Source organism: Rhinatrema bivittatum, chromosome 3 (genome assembly GCF_901001135.1).
Source record: "Rhinatrema bivittatum chromosome 3, aRhiBiv1.1, whole genome shotgun sequence".
NCBI classification, from domain to species: Eukaryota; Metazoa; Chordata; class Amphibia; order Gymnophiona; family Rhinatrematidae; genus Rhinatrema; species Rhinatrema bivittatum.
The window spans coordinates 25,843,995-25,861,374 of record NC_042617.1 but is presented as its reverse complement, the minus strand read 5'-3'; the positions used below and the strand labels follow the sequence as shown (position 1 = coordinate 25,861,374).

Below are 17,380 nucleotides of genomic sequence, written 5' to 3'. Positions count from 1 at the left end.
ATCAAGAGGATTTCTCCGAAACATCAGTTTAAAAAGCCCATGGTGTCCAGTTAATTACGCGTGGTGTTTTAGCTCTATCCTTTTTAAAGAAATACTGTGCACGGTGCACCTTCTCTCGGGTCATTTCCTTGTACAGAGGACGTTAACAATGGCGCTGGCCTCGGCCCGCCAGCACCATTTGCAATAGCTGCACTGACGGGGCAGGAGTGACCAGGGATCGTTCCTGCCCAGGGAAGATTTAAGGTTAATACATGGGATAAGAGGGCCCGGAGGTAGTTGTTGGGGGAGGGGGGAAGGAATAGGAGAGGATATTTTTTTTTTTTCGTGGCAGCGAGGGTCGGCCCAAGTTTTAAAGCAAAGCAAAGGAAAATGAACAAAATGTTGTTTTATTTTTTTCTTTTGTTTCATTGTGAAAATGAAACAGAATGGGGAAGTTCATTAAAACGTTCTGTTTCATTTCAAGCGAACGCTCATCCCTAGAGGCCTTTGATTGGGAGAGGGAGTGAGTAAAGGAGTATAAGTTTTGGCATAAGGGTTTGTTTTTTTTATGGTCATGTGTTTATTTTGTTTTTATTCTTATACTATACTGTTTGTTAGTGTGCTTTGCCATATTATTGTAATGTGCTTTTATTTCCCCCTCAGCTGCTTTGCCTGTTAGAGGGGTAATAACCCGGGTAGGAATATCTGATCCTTCCTGAGGATAGCATTTATTTATTTATTTATTTATTTATTTTTGTGATTATATGTATATATACACCGTTATGAACTAGTGATTTTCACATGGAATGATGGTGAAAATCACATGGAAATACGGTATATATATATATATATATATATATATATTTATTTATTTTCACCGTCAAAAAAAACCAAATATATATATATTTATTTTTTTTCACCGTCAAAAAAAAAAAAATATATATATATATATATATATATATATATATATATATACCGTCATTCCATGTGAAAATCACTAGTTCATAACGGTGTACAGGTTTGACATTCATAAATAAATAGTGAAAACTGAGGTAGGCATACTTACAGGTGGTAAAGCTTAGAGGCCAGAGGGTGCGTATCAAAGACAGGTACAATTAAGGAACGACATGACTGGGCAATAGAAGGGTCAAAGGTAGGGGAATTGGTTAGGACATTTCTGGTTATCAGACTTATGACAAACTGGCGTTTTCTGTCAGACGTAGGCGTTAGCGAATAGCCAGGTTTTTAACTTGCTCTTAAATTTTTTAATGTCTGTTATTGTCCGCAGGTCTTCTGGCTTGGAGTCCCATATGCTTTGTACGCTTTATAAAAATGTGCGCCGCCGCCACGTATAACTGAGGATGATTACACGCGCGTGTTACGATTATTATCAGGCCAATATTCAAAGAAAACAGAAAACTTATCCGGCTAAAGTTAGCTGGATAAGTTATCAGGGGTATTCAGCTGGATAAACGTCCTGCTCGATATCCCTGAATAAAGTTATCCGGCTAATCATAGCAGGGTTTAAAAAAAAAAAAGATTGCGGACCTAGTGCCCCAATACAAGCCCCCGAGCGGCTCTGCAGTGTCTTCCCCCAAACCCTCTGTTTTTCTATTAAATAAAAAATAAACGGTGCCTGTCGCCAGCACCTCCAGCCCTGCCCCCCATCCCCGCTCACCTGCTCCCAGGTCAATCACATTTTTTTTTTTAAAGTTGCATCCAGGGGCCCCCTCCACCCCACAACTCAGATTCTTAACCTTCCCACCCTCCTGTTTCCCTCCAGCCCGGACTGCGGTACCAGCCCTGCTGCGCTCCCGACGTGTATGCGGTTACTACGGGAAATACGCAGGAAGCCTGTGCTTTCAGCGTAGCCTTTCTAGTGGCTCGACGAGATGTGCCGGGGGTGAGGGGCTTGCATTAGGGAACTAGGCTTGCAATCAGCACTTAACCAGCTATATACTTTTTTATATATATAGCCGGTTACATCTAAAGTTATTTGGGAACATGTTCCTCACTGGCATGTCTAGAGGAAGCCGAATAACAGATCCAGTTAACTCCAAATATTGAGTTTAAGCTAGGTAACGGAATGACTTAACTCGGCCCCCTTCCCCAGAATGCCCCTCACATGCCCCTTTCTTACTCGGCTAAATCTTAACCAGATAAGGAAGGCAAATATTCAAAACTAGCAGGGCCGGTGCTTCCATTAGGTAAATTAGGCAGTCGCCTAGAGCATCCAAGGTTTGTGGGCAGCAAACTCCCCCCCCCCCCCCCCCCCCAGCATGAGACGCAGATGGGTTCTGTGGCAGAGCCAATGCTGCCAATGAGGGCGTCGCTGTTCGGGAGCCACTGCTGCTGGTAGGAGGGAGCGCTGTGCCAGATGTAAGTTGGGGGAGGGGTGCGCATGGCTGAAGATTCACCCTAGGGCATCAAATACTCTTGCACCGGCTCCGAAAACTAGATAGACAACCCATAAGTTATCCGTCTAAACAGCTTTGAATATTGATCTCTATGTGTGTAAAATGTATGCACGTACTTTCTATATTTCTTAGAAAAGTTTTAGAAAAATGCATGCGTACTGATCTATATATGTGCATACTTTTGAGGCAGACCTATGTGGTAGTTTATAAACTTTATAGCTCCTTTAGATGCCTATGTGCTGATTTGCACAAACTGTTTAAAATTACCCTCAGTAAATGCAGGCAATCTTCATCCTGCAGTCACTCAAGAGCCCTTTATTGATCATCCACTTCTGTGTAATGACTTCCTCCGTTCTGCCAAATGCCATGTAAATTGTTAAAATGTTTGCAGAAAATGTGATATCTCTACAAATAGAGCAAAGAATGCTTTTCTCTAATGGTTATTGAATTACAGTGTCAAATGGTATGATGGTACTTTTTCAAAATGATCGGGTTGGCATTATTAAAACTAGAAGCTTATCATATTTTTATTTATAGATGAAACCATATACAGGGCACTGGGTTAACTCGCGGAAGAGATGTATTTCCTTCACTGACGGGCACTAAATTTAGAACCCATCATAGGTGTTTGAGCTTAATAGGAAGTCCTCCTCCTCCATACGAGCAGGGAGCATGTTCCAGACCATGCCTACGTGAAGGCATGAAATGTTAGCAGTAAGCTGTGTCTGGGAGAGCCAGATGAGATGTTGCAAGTTAATGAGAACGGGGTTTTGATTCTGCATCGCTTCGCAATCCCGTCCTCTTCTCTTATCTCTTTCAAGAGACCGGCAGAGGCTGAACTATCCGCTGCATTCATGGGTTTGTCAGGACTGTGAGGGGATGAATTACAATGGAAGTCAGGAGAGCATTTTGCTCCATTTAAAGCATTTATATGTGTTAGAAATGTTCTCGCCGCAGACAGAGGAGATTAAAGGAGAAAGTGGCTGAGAAGAACCTATAAAGACTTAATTCAGACACTTTGGGAGTAAACTCATTAGATGAAATTAGGGGGCATGTTTTGCTATTATTAAGGGCAATATCAAATAGTAATAGGAAATGAAGGCCTGCGTTTTGTATGCTAACAGTAATAACAATGCCCTGAGTCGACCCGCCATTTGATACAATAGAGAAGTGCTTGATAGAAGTCTTTACTTTAGGTGCTACCTGAAGCAGTTTTGCAGTTCAATCAACAGTTAGAGAACAAACAAAATCATTATTCTGATTATTTTTCAAGCTCAGAATAACCACATTAAATGAAAAACCTAAAAGAGACTGACATTCAGCGCTCCTGAGCCGGATAAGTTAGGACTTATCCGGCTGGGTGGGGCAGGCTGAGTACCCACTTATCCAGAGTAATACCTCACTGGATAGGAGCACATCTGGCTGAGTGGTGGATGGGAAGTGGGCGTTTCGGGGACGAGTTACTTATCCAGTTAACCTAGCCGGAGAAGGGCCGATATTCGGACTTATTCGGTTAAGTTCACTGGGATAAGTTAGACCTGCTCAAAATAATAACAAATTGAATGAAGAAACTGCCGGTGCTGTTTCTGCTTTTCTGTATGGTAAAAGCGTTCTGTCTTGGAGTCCTCTTCTAAACGAGACCAGCTGTAACTGCACGAGTGGGACGTCATAAAAGCCGCCAAGGAGAAGAGGGGGCTTAGAAATGTAAGACCTGAGGATGAATGATTGCCTGGCAGTTATGTATCTCCCCCCCCCCCTTAAACATAATCTATAAATGATTTCAAACCCCATTTCCCAATCCAAATCTAGTTTTCTTTATAACGTGCTATGCCTCATGAGCCCAGCGTGGCATGCGAAACAACAAAAGGTACGCGCAATCCAAATTCTACAATAATTAAAATAAAACTATTAAATGATACATTAACATGAACAGGTTAGATACATCAGGAAAGATTCCCAATAGTGACAACTAATTGTGCCATCCGAAATGCACATAAAATTGCACTCGTTCACACTGTGGGGGTGAATTTGCAAAGCACTTACATATGTAAAATTAGCATCTAAGCGCGTAAATAGCCCGATCTTTCCTAATCACTATTTAATAAACATCAAAAGTACACACATACTTTGTTACATGCGGGTGTTCTGGAGATGTTCCAGGACAGGGCATAAGTTGCTCAATGTATAAGACGCTTGCACACTTTGGCGACTTAACTTGTGTAATGCGGCACCTGCTAATTATCTTGCATAATTGATTTCGAACTTGTTTATTATGTACTATTGGCTGGGTAGGAGGTTTGGGTGAACTGGGTGAAGCCGAGGCTCAAGAAGCAGGACAGTCTCAATGAACCTGGAGAAGGACTGGGCCAACTGGTGGAAGAATTGGAAACCTGGTAATTTCAATTGCGTGCACATGTTTTAAAATATACCGACTTCCACATGGAAATCAGGCTTTATGCAAGCAAATCCTACTTTATTTTTGCACGTAAAATATACATGTGTATATTATTAAAATTGGTAGGAAAAGGTCCTGACCTCTCTGGTTCACTCGGACCAGGTGGGCTTTGTACCGGGGGAAGCTAGCGGCCGATAACGTTCGGTGAATAATTGATATAATTGATTTTGTTCACCATACAAGTGTGCCTGCAGTTTTACTATCCCTCGATGCTGAAAAAGCGTTTGATTTAGTTCACTGGCCATTTCTATTCCAGACGCTAGCACGTATGTCATTTGGTCCTCAATTTATTAATTGGATTATAAAATTATATCACTTGCCTCAGGCTCGCGTTAAGGCCAATGGCAGTTAAGGGATACCTTTCGCGATTGAACGAGGTACGAGGCAGGGGTGCCCTCTGTCGCCCTTGCTATTTGCTTTATTTATAGAGCCGTTCACCACCCGTGTGCGGAAGGCGGACAATATCATGGGTGTTTGGATTGGGGGACACCATTTAAAAATCTCTCTGTTTGCTGACGATGTCATGTTTACTCTGTCTGACCCCTCTAACTCCTTACAAGGAGCTTAATTGTTTCACTGCAGTATCGGGACAAGTCAGAGATCCTTAATCTTACGCTACCTCCCGAAGCTGTACAGTCTTTGACACCCCGTTATCCTTTTAAGTGGGCGCCTCTGGCTTTAAAATATCTGGGTGTCCGCATAGGGTCCCACTCTCGGCAATTATTTCAGCTCAACTATGTCCCGCTCATACAATCTATTAAAGATAACTTCGATACCTGGCCCCGTAATACACACTCTTGATTAGGACGTGTAGCCATAGTGAAAATGAATGTTTTACCTCGTTTGCTCTACCTTTTCACTACTATTCCCATTTATATTTCTAAGTCCATGCTGAAACAGTGGCAGCAATTGAGTTTTTTGGATTCATATGGCGAAAAAGACCTCCTAGGGTAGCCAGATCTATTTTGTATTTCCCGAAAGCCAGAGGGGGCCTCAGTGTTCCCAACCTGTGTTGGTATTTCTGTGCAGCGCAGCTCCGTGCCCTGGCGGTCTTACATAGGTCTCATGCAGTGCCACAGTGGGTTCTGTTGGAGCAAGCCGTGATTGGAGACATGCCCCTATCAGCGCTCAAGCATGTAAATGGGTGGGATTTTAGTAGATGCGTGTGGCGACGCATTAGAACTATTTCTCAATTCCCTCCCAGCTTGCTCCAGTAAAAAAGAGGACTTCCTAAACCCCCTACCTAACTAGCTTCCCTTTCACCCTTCTAACCCCCACTCTTAATACCCCATGACTACCCTTTTTTTAAAATGTACCTACTTTCACACAGTCCACAGCAGAAGCAAGTGGGATCGCGGCATGTGCATGGTGCAGTCCCAGCCCGCCATGCCCCACCCAGACCACACCCATGCCCCGCCCCTTTTTCGCCAAACATTTTTTTATCTGCGTACCAGGAGATACATGCGTGGCTGCGGGTCTTTAAAAATCCACGCGGCCAGCGCACATCCGAGTTGAGAGCGCGTATCTCCCGGTTTTGCGTGCCAGATTTTAATGTCTGCACATGCAGGGCTTTTAAAATCTGGGCTTTAGTCTTCTTGATGTGGGTAAGAGACGTGGTCGGGTTCATGCAGATCTTGTGCCTGCCTCTTTCCACCAGTTGCACAGATGATATTGGGGCCAGAGGGGCTTTGCTCAGGCTCTCTCGTTGCTGGAAGCACGAGTGGGACGGCAGTAGTTCGGCTAGAAGAAGATGCCACTTGAGCACTGGATCCCTCCTTCTACATTGGTTTTTTTTGGGAGGTGGGTTGTTACAGACACATTCAGAGGTATTCATAGGAAAATTGACATCAGTAATAACATCCCACCTCACCTCCCGAAAACCCTCCCTGATTCAAAGTGCCCCTCTAGAGTGGTTCCTATATAGAGAGTATCAGACTGACTCTCTCCCCCTCCCCCCTGAGTGCATGTAAAGACTGTAGTACACACTGCGGCAGCATTTTATATGCTACACGCGTACTTTCTAAAACGAGGCGTATTTTTGCTCGCGCTGCAATATGCGCGATTACGGGCGCACGCGCGCTCCTTTCAAAATGTACCCTTATCGTTCCTAGTTTGGGTGGAAAGTTGTTTTTCTTTATCGCCCATCTCAGTGTTCCCTAAAATTGGATGGGAATAGGTTCATCTTTTATGAGGCCAGGCAATGAAAGGCATTAGCAGAATTGCTATGGTGCCATCCCTCTACTCCAGAGCTAAATTGATTAGTTGGTTTATTGCAGTTTGCATTATTATTGTGCAGACTTTTTTCTTCTTCTTTATTTTTTTGTTTTTCCTTATGAATGAAGTTGTCCCAAAGCTCCTGCACCACAGATGGTTGTGGATTACTGCTTTTGTGATTGTTTCTTGTATAATAATTTGCACATTCTTTTCTGGTTTTCCGTGAAGCTTTACTGCTTGTTATTATATTGAAAAAGTAAAAACAAAGTGATAAAAAATTGTTTAAACAGCTTAAAATTAAAATATTGGGACCAATGATTATTTTATGACCCAATAAGTGGTGAAAACGCTGAGATTACAAAGCATCCGCTGGATGTTACGATGGTCCTTGTTTAGAAGAGTCAAGCCTCGGCCGGTGACGCCTGTGATAAATTCATTATAAAAGTTAAAAACTTGTTGACAGATGTTTTTGTTCAGATATTTTGACAGGCAGCAATAGATGATGTAGTATTAGTGTGAAATGTTAGTTTTAGTTTTCTGCTTTAATATTTATTTTGTTTTGTGTTTTATTAATTTATAAATTTGTCTTGTTATGTGCATAATGTCTGTCTGTGTTTAAGCTGTGATCCGCCTAGAATAACACTTAGTTGAGTAGGCAGAACACACATTTTTTTAAATAAGTAAATAAATGCCTAATAAAAATGGCCAAGGCCAGCTAAGCACTCATCCTGCAAAACCAAGATTCATTAATCATTACAGCAAAATATTATGGTATCCATAAGAACAGAAAGATGTTGTTATGACAAGAGTAGAAGGGGCTCCAGAATGAATCCATTGGTTCAGGAAGTGTTGAAAGAGGCAAATGAACGGAGAACACAGTGGGCTGAAGTGAGTTTCTGTTTTTTCTTGTTCCTAGGTGGTTCTTCTGGCTCTAAAATGGTCCTCCAGGGTTCCTTCGGCTGCAGGAATGGAACAGCTATCAAACTAGGACACGTGTGTGACTTCTTCCAGGACTGCACGGAAGGCGAGGATGAAGGAGACGTGTGCAGTGAGTAGTCATATTCTGAACTGCCAATAATTAGGACGGCCCCAAAAAACAGCAAGGCAGGCGATCTAACAACGGTCCGTGTTGGTCTCTGCAGATCTCTGCAGATCAACACGGACCGTCTCCTCTCTTATTGATAAGAGAGGAGACGGTCCGTGTTGATCTGCAGAGAACGTATGTGGAACCATTAGTGAATGGAACCAACAGATGTTTAAGCAATACTTACTTCATATAAGATATGTCTATACTGCGGATGACATTTTGAATTCCATTGTGACTCTATCAGTGTTTTCAAATTCAAGCCCCTGAGGCAGCCACCGGAATGTGGCAAAACTCGGCCTGAGTCGGGCATTTTTAATGAACACGTCTCCACCCAATAAAGATTTGGCAAAGATTTCCTTGGGCATCTATTTCTTTGTTGTTTCCTCACTGCCAATAATTAGGCACACACACACCTAGGCGAGTAGGAAAGTCCAAACAAGCCATTCAAGATGAGCTCCCAGTGGGGACCACACCAGAGTTGATGTTTCAAGGGAAATTCTTAGGACAAAAAAAGGAAGGGGGTAATGTGAGTAAAGTTTTTCAAAAGTGAACAAAAACCGTCCAAACGTAAACATTTTTATAGAGCATTGCTACAATTTATTGGGCAATAAGGAGAACTTTCACTTACAGGCATGTGGTCTGCGACTTCTGGGTCATACAGTTTCACCCAGGCTTTAGTAGACTAACGGGTAGATTTTCAAAGGCCCGCGAGTGGCCGGGCCTGGCGCTCGCTGAGCGAATTTTTAAAGGGGTCCGGTCACGCGTGTGAACCCCGGTACGTGCATAAGTGCCGGGCCTCTTCGAAGGGGCGGGCCGAGACAGGGTTTAGGGGTGGGGAGGAAAGTGGATGAGGGAGGGAGTTTAGGTAGGGGGTAGGGACTGGGGAAGGCCCGAATGCGTTGCCGTGCAGAAATTGCAAAGGTCCCTCCCCCCCCCCCCCGTGTGCGCCGCCTGCACATACGCGCGCAGATGATAAAATCCAGTGTGCATGCGTGCGCATGTTAGAAAATTGGCACGTCTGTGCATGCTGGGAAGCACGCATACATGGATGCACACATGCATGTTCGAAAACCTACCCCTACATGCATTGTGATGTGACACCTACACTGCCGGCAATGGAGGAGGGTCTCTTAGAAAGCCTGGTATGACCTGATGTGCGTACCATGCATTTGCATGGAGTGGCACACCTGGGGAGGCGGCAGGCTGGCAGGAGCAGGAGAAGCCATGGGCCACTAGCGGAGCCTAACCAGCTGGCAGCCGAAGAAGGAGAGAGCGCTGGTGACAAAGGAGAGGCCCAGCTTCTGGATATGGGCATGTGAGTGCGCACACCCGTGCACAACGTCCGCTCCCTCCCCCCACCAATCAGGAAGATTGGTGGGCTATATGGCCCGAAGATAGCAGGAGGTCTTACTTATCCCTCCACAGCCCTATGATAACAGGAGACCATGTGTGTAAGCTTGTTTGTGTCTGAGAGCCTGTTTGTGTGTGCATGAGTGGAGATCCTATGTGTGTGTGTGTGTGTGTGTGTGTGTGTGTGTGTTTGTTTGAAAATCTGTGTGCCTGTGAATGTGTTTGTGTGAGAGCTTGTGTGTTTGTGTATGTTTTGTGCCTGTTAGAGCCTATGTATCACATATAGGATCTCACAGGCACGTGCACGCACGCGTGCGCACACACACAATGTATCTGTAAGGGTGAGAGAGAGGCAGCTTGTTTATATTAGAGAGAGGGAGTGTGTGAGAGAGAGCAGGGAGTGTGAGAGAAAGCATGGGGGGTGCTTGAGTGTGCGTGCCAGAGAGAGGGAGCCTGTATGAAGAGATTGTGAAGGAGTGTGTATGTGTGTGAGAGATTGGGAGCTGGTGTGTATGATAAAGGGATTGTGTGTATGAAAATGGGGTTGTGTGTATGTGAAGGGATTGTGTATGTGTGAGACAGAGCCTGTGTGAAGGGGTGCATGAGAGAAAGACACATAGGTAGTCTGTGTGAGGGTGTATGCGTGAGAGAGAAAGGGAGCTTGTGTGGGTGTGTATGCAAGAGAGAGGGCCCTGTATGAGGGGATGTGTGTGCGAGAGAGTGAGGGAGCCTGTATGCAGGTGTGTGTATGTGCACTAGAGAGAGGGAGCTTGTGTGGGTGTGTATGCAAGAGAGAGGGCCCTGTATGAGGGGATGTGTGTGCGAGAGAGTGAGGGAGCCTGTATGCGGGTGTATGTATGTGCACTAGAGAAAGGGAGCTTGTGTGGGTGTGTATGCAAGAGAGAGGGCCCTGTATGAGGGGTTGTGTGTGTGCAAGAGAGTGAGGGAGCCTGTATGAGGGTGTGTGTATGTGCACTAGAGAGAGGGAGCTTGTGTGGGTGTGTATGCAAGAGAGAGGGCCCTGTATGAGGGGATGTGTGGTGCGAGAGAGTGAGGGAGCCTGTATGCGGGTGTGTGTATGTGCACTAGAGAAAGGGAGCTTGTGTGGGTGTGTATGCAAGAGAGAGGGCCCTGTATGAGGGGATGTGTGTGTGCGAGAGAGTGAGGGAGCCTGTATGAGGGTGTGTGTATGTGCACTAGAGAGAGGGAGCTTGTGTGGGTGTGTATGCAAGAGAGAGGGCCCTGTATGAGGGGATGTGTGTGCGAGAGAGTGAGGAAGCCTGTATGAGGGTGTGTGTATGTGCACTAGAGAGAGGGAGCATGTGTGTGAGAGAGTGAGGGACAGAGGGAGCCTGTGTGAGGGGCAGTACTGAGAACGGGGTAAAACTCTGGGACTGGAGATAGAGTGGAAGGGGTTGAGCCTAGAGGTGGAGGGGAGCGACACTGGCAGGTGGAGGAGTTGGGGCCTGAGAGGACAAAGAGGACAGGGGAGTAGGGAGAGTGAGTGGAAGGGACACTCTTACAGTGAATTTCTAGGGAAATTCTGCTCAAAATATTTAAAATTCTGCATCTCTAAGTAATAACTTTTTTTTTCTGTATTAATTTAAAATGTAATTGCTTACAGATTGTCATGTAAATTGTGTTATTTTGACCAATATAAAGTATGCATACTTTTGCAGAATTGTAAGTTTATGTGCGCAGAATTCCCCCAGGAGTAATTTAGTCTGCTATGGCTTTGTCATCCCTTTCACCTCTTGATCATCTAATGGTCCAACTAACTCCCTCATGGGTTTTTTACCTTGAATGTACCTGAAAAAGTTTTTATTATGAGTTTTTGCTTCCACAGCAAGCTTCTTTTCAAATTCTATCTTTGCCTTCCTTAGCAATCTGACTTGCCAGTGCTTTTGCTGTTTTCTGTTTTCTTCATTCGGATCCCTTTTCCATTTTTTGAAAGATGTTCTTTTAGATATTATAGTCTCTCTCACCTCACCATTCACCCATGCCTGTAGTCATTTAGCCTTCTTTCAACCTTTTCTAACGCGTGGAATACATCTGTTCTGGGCTTCCAATATGGTATTTTTAAACAACATCTGTGCCTGAGCTAAATCCTTAATCTTTGCAGTTGTTCTTTTCAGTTTTTTCCTAACCATTTTCCTCACTTTATCATAGTCTGCGAGTGTTTGAAATTTAAATGCTGTCATGGTAGATTTCTTTCATGGTAGATTTCTTTTTTGCGTTCTCTCCAGTTATTAAGTCAGATTTCAATTTCATAATGTTGTGATCACTATTGCCAAGTGGCTCCAGCACTGCTACCTCTTGCATCAAATCCTGTGTTCCACTAAGGACTGGGTCTAAAATGGTTTCCCCTCTTGCTGGTTCTTATAACAGCTGCTGCAAGAAGCAGTCATTTATTTCACCTAGGAACTTTACTTCTCTAGAATGTCCTGATGTGACATTCACCCAATCAATACTGGGATAATTGAACTCATCAATTATTACTGTGCTGCTGATTTTGTTAGCTTCCCTAATTTCTTTTAGCATTTCATTGTCTGTTAGTTCATTCTGGCCAGGTGGACGGTAATATACCCCCATTACTATTTTATTCCCTTTTTGACATGGAATTTCTATCCATAAAGATTCAACAGTGCATTTTGTTTCCTGCAGAACTTTTATCTTGTTTGACTCAATGCTCTCTTTAACTCATAGTGCCACAACTCCACCAATTTAATCCATCCTATTATTTTGATATAATTTGTACCCTGATATCACAGTGTCCCATTGGTTATCCTCCTTCCACCAGGTCTCTGAGATGCCAATTATATCTACCTCTTCATCCAGAGCTATACACTCTAACTCTCCCATCTTATTTTTTAGACTTCTAGCATTTGTAAACAGACATTTCAAAGTATGTTTCTTGTTTGTATTAACAATCTGCTCATCAATTGACAGGGGTAATTTGGAATCTTTCTGCAGTTAAAGGCTCTTGTATTATTGCTAACTTAATATGTTTTACTGGAAAACCCATGCAGCCATTTGCAGTTGTTCTAAAGATATATAAACTGAACTTGTAAAAAACAGAAAGATAAGTTAGCAATAATTTGCTGATGCATCTTTTTTGTTCTGTATGTGTGACTTGACTAGACTGTAAGCTCTGCATGGAAGGGACTGCCTCCTTTGTGTATCTGTACAGCACTACATACATCTAATAGTGCTATAGAAATGATGAATAGTAGCAGTAGTGTTCATAAATAGGTGAAAAGCTGCCTCTAAAAAGCTGAAGAAAATCACCTTTTTTCCGATCTTACAATAATTGCTCACAAATCAGTGACCGATAACATTGTCGATTCTTACAGTAAGTAAAAAGAAAATGAGATCCATTATCCCATTCACAGACTAGCTACCTCCGTTCGTGTTATTTCTGAACTGAGCCTGTTTTAAAAAGTCTCTCTGAGTCATGTCTGGCCCTGCAAAGGACGTGGCCTTGTGAGAATCTCCTTTTAGACTCCTGCGTGATGAAACTAGAAAAATGAGCGAGGCTTTATTACTTGCTAGCTTAATGCACCCCCATTTGCACTGCTTCCTTTTCAAGTGCAATTTAGAGGAACCGCGTAAGACGGATCTGAAGTGCTCTGCGGTGTTAACATTCGGCCTGCAGGCAAAACAGATCTGAGGCAGAAGAGTCAGGCTTCCAGAAGTGAAGCCTGGGGGGGGTTTAAGGCGAGTTTACTGTTCATGACATGCTTGGCCAGAGGCACTGGCTGTTTCAGTAGTGTCTGTGGCGTGGCATTTATTAGACACAGACCTGAACTGAACCATACTCAGAGCAGCCTTAGCAATGCTGCACCAGGCCGGGAGCAGGGAGTGAGCAGGTAACCACATTTAATATTAATGGAAGCGCTACGTAAGTATGGCATAGTGCAATACCAAAGGCGTAATCTGCCCGTTTAAGTTGGGGGAGTAAGGGGGTCCCTCCACACTGCCACCCCCTACTCCCATTCTCCCACCCTATCCCCGAGGCCATGCCAGAAGCCGGCAGAGTCTGTACCGCATTCCCGGAGGTGTTTAATTGCTCGCCTCCATAGGATTTTCCTACTTTTGGGGGGGGGTAAAGGGGTGCTACAGGAAGGGCCTGCTGGCTGAGAGGGTTGTGTTTTTGGTTTTTTTTTTAATTAACCTGCTATATACTTAACTTAGAACTCAGCCAGCTCTATTATCTGGATAATTAAAGACCTATCCGGATAACTTAGGATGACTAAACTCAGCTCTGTCCACGGAACAGCCCTGTTTTCTCCAGCTATTGACATGCCAGGCTAAAACGCAGCCAGTCACTGGGAGAAATATGAATACCTCAGATTTGTATCTTGGCCAGACAAATCCTTTTGAATTTTGACCTCTAAATGGCTTGATTTTAGTCAGATGCCTGTTGTCATATGTTCAACTCCATCTCTTCTGGCTAGATTGTTGCTGAATATTCAGCTAAAGCTAATTAACTGGAGGATTTGTCATTTCGCTTTAATGATAGCGAAATATTGCACCGCAGGAAAAAAAAAAGAAAGGGGGGGCGGGGGAGCGATAGTGAGCAGGCTGCCGCCTCGCGGGGGTGCATTTTCTGCCCGCTGCGCTTGCGGGTGCGCCGCACCCCATCTCCCCCACAGCGCCAATGAAACAGTTGTGGCTGTTTCCGGCGCTAATTCGAGCGATAACGTGCGGCGTACATTATCGCCCGCGTCGTTACAGGCCCCTAAATTTCTTTAGCCCCCGCCTAAACCCCGCCCAAACTCCTCCCCTTTCCCTAATTTGCATTTTCAACTCGCGATGCGGTGGTTATCGCGATTTGAAAAATGACCACCTAAGCTGGCTAAAATCTAATTGGCCTGGTCAGATGCTCAGGACCCTCGAGTGACTACAGAAGCTCTACCCGCCCAGCTCCTTAAGTTAAGAGGTAAACATAAAAACATGGGGGTACATTTTCAAAAACAGCACGCGTGCGTACTTTTGTTTGCGCACCAGGCGCGAACAAAAATACGCTGGATTTTATAAGATATGCGCGTTGCCACACGTATCTTATAAAATCCGGGGTCGGCGCGCGCAAGGGGGTGCACATTTGTGCAACTTGCGCGCGCTGAGCCCAGGACGCGCTGCCTGTTCCCTCCATGTCCCCTCACCTTCCCCTCCCCTCCCTTCCCCTACCTAACCCACCCCCCCTGGTCCTATCTAAACCCCCCCCCCCACCATTGTCGGCAGATTTACACCTGCCAGCAGGCTGCTGGCGCGCCATCACCTGACCCGGGGGCTGGTTCGGAGGCCTCGACCATGCCCCCGGGCTGGCGTCACACCCCCGACACGCCTCCCGCCCACCCGACACGCCCCCGACACGCCCCCGACATGCCCCCTTTGCAAAGCTCCAGGACTTACGCGCGTCCCGGGGCTTGTGCGCGCCGCCGAGCCTATGCAAAATAGGCTCGGCGCGCGCAGGGGCCTTTTAAGAGGGTTACGTGCATAACTTATGCGCGTAACCCTTTTAAAATCCGGCCCATGGAGCATGATGGCAGGTAAAAACCATACGACTCATCCAGTCTGCCCATCCACATCTCCTTCTCAGCTTTATAGGCCCTTCCTCTCTCTCTCTCTCAGAGATCGCCTGTGCTCGTCCCATGAATTCAGATTCTGTCCTCGCCTCCACCGGGAGCCCCCGTTCCATTCATCCACCACTCTCTCTCTGTAAAGAAATATTTCCTAAGATTACTCCTGACTCTACCCTCTTTCCCCCTTATCCCATGCGCCCTCATTCTATAGCCTCCTTTCCATTGAAAGCGGCCCGCCTCCTGTGCATTTATTCTTTGGAAGTATGTATGTATTTATTTAAAAGTTCTTTTTTTACAGACTGCCTCCAAAGTTCGGGGCAGGTTACATCCAAACAGATGTAATCATTAAAACATAAGTAAACATAAACTAAAAACGGCGTAAACAAAATATAGACGATGCCGTAAATCAGCTTAGCTAGACAATTCAAAATCTTCTTTCAAGAGATGGGTTTTCTTAAAAGATTTTCTGTCCTGACTCGTCTGAACGTGAGAGGGGAGAGCATTCCATATTTTCGGGCCAGCAATCGAGAATACCCTGTCTGACGTCTCCGCTGGATGAGCTTCTCTTGGCGGGGGAATGTCCTCCTTTCCCCGGGGTATACGTGGTTAGATCTTTCAGTCTCTTTTCATACGCTTTATGAGGAAGACCAGTGACCATTATAGGAGCTGCACTCTGGGCCGACTCTATTCAGTTTATAGAGTGCAGGATGCAAGTTTTGGGGGGTTTTTTGTTTGTTTTTTTTTGAGAGACCACAAGTCAAATTAAGCAGGTAGTGGAAAAGGTGCTGGCGCTTAGTCCCGGCAGGATCCCCTGAAAAAAGCCTTGGGTTTATATTATTTTGAAGGTACTGTCTGCAGAATTGTACACAGTACTCCTAAGGAACTCTCACCAGAGACTTATACAGAGGCAATCTCACCTCTTTTTCCTGCTGGCTATTGCTCTCCATATGCACCTAAGTATCTTTCTGACTTTTGCTGATGCTTCTTTTACTGTCTGACCACATTGGGGTAGATTTTCAAATGGTTGCGCGTGTAAGATATTTATTTATTTATTTATTTTTAATTTATTTTTATTTTTTTTTATATACCGAAGTTCTAGTAGGGACTACAAATCACTCCGGTTTACATAAAACGAAGAACTGCTCAACAGATAGCGGAGCTTTACATGGAACCGTATAACATATGGAACAGTATAACTGGTTGACAATTTAACATAGTGCTAAATAAAGTGATAATATTTTAACTGGTAATAAATAAAGAAATATAATATTTTATATAAGAAGTATAACTATTTAACGTAGCAATAAATATAAATATAAGCAATGCCTAATATATATATGAAATAAAGTGAATTTTTGAGCTCAAAGATAATTGTCCGGTTGCAGATACACGCGCAGCCCCCGAACACCTACCCCTGCCTCCCCCTGCGCGCGCCGAGCCTATCTTGCATAGGGCTCAGCGGCGCGTGCAAGCCCCAGGATGCGCTTATGTCCCGGGGCTTGCAAAAAGGGGCGGGGCGTGGGCGGTCCGGGGGCGGGGGTGGGGTGTGGCCTGAGTCTCCAGGCACAGCGGCCATTTGCCAGTGTGCGTATGTTACGCCTGCCAGGAGGCAGGCGTAACTTCTTCAACAAAGGTAAGAGGGGGTTCTAGGTAGGTCTGGGGGGGGGGGGCGGGGAAGGGAGGGGAAGGTGCGGGGGGGCGGAAGGAAAGTTCCGCTCCGATTTCGGAGTGGCCTCGGAGGGAACGGAGTCAGGCTGCGCGGTTCGGCACTCGCAAGTTGCACAATTGTGCACCCCCTTGTGCGCGCTGACCCTGGATTTTATAACAAGTGCGCGGCAGCGCACGTATGTTATAAAATCGGGCGTAGATTTGTTCGCGCCGGGTTATGTGAAGAAATCTGCGCCCGCGCGCCGGTTTTAAAATCTGCCCCATTATGATTATCAGATATGATCACCATCAGATTGTTTTGTGTAAAGAAGAACTTCATCCCTTATACTGGTCTTCTCCTTTGGGATTTTGCTACCCAAATGCATGACTCTGCATTTTTTTTTTTAGCATTAAATCTTAGTTGCCAAAATCTAAACCATTCAGGTTTCAAAAGATCCTTCCTTATGTTTTCCACTGTGGCACAAACTCAAGCCGGTCTATGCCTACAGCTTAAGAGAGAGAATGGCTTAACAAATCAGCACAAGATTCTTGTAACCTGAAAGGGTCTGGAAGGATTGTTGAAAGAGCAACTGACCACAGGTCTAAGAGATGACAACTTCCAAAAGGAGATTGAACAGAGAAACAA

The 17,380-nt window shown here is 44.9% G+C and overlaps 1 protein-coding gene across 1 annotated transcript in view; it reads left to right on the top strand.

Moving 5' to 3' along the window:
- The window catches only part of LOC115088476 (ALK tyrosine kinase receptor-like), an 837,313-nt gene that overhangs the window by 761,846 nt on the left and 58,087 nt on the right, over positions 1-17,380 (top strand). Inside the window, exon 6 of the mRNA XM_029596749.1 lies at positions 7,982-8,113. Coding sequence (XP_029452609.1) covers positions 7,982-8,113 — 132 coding nt within the window. The remainder of the gene's footprint in view (positions 1-7,981; positions 8,114-17,380) is intronic.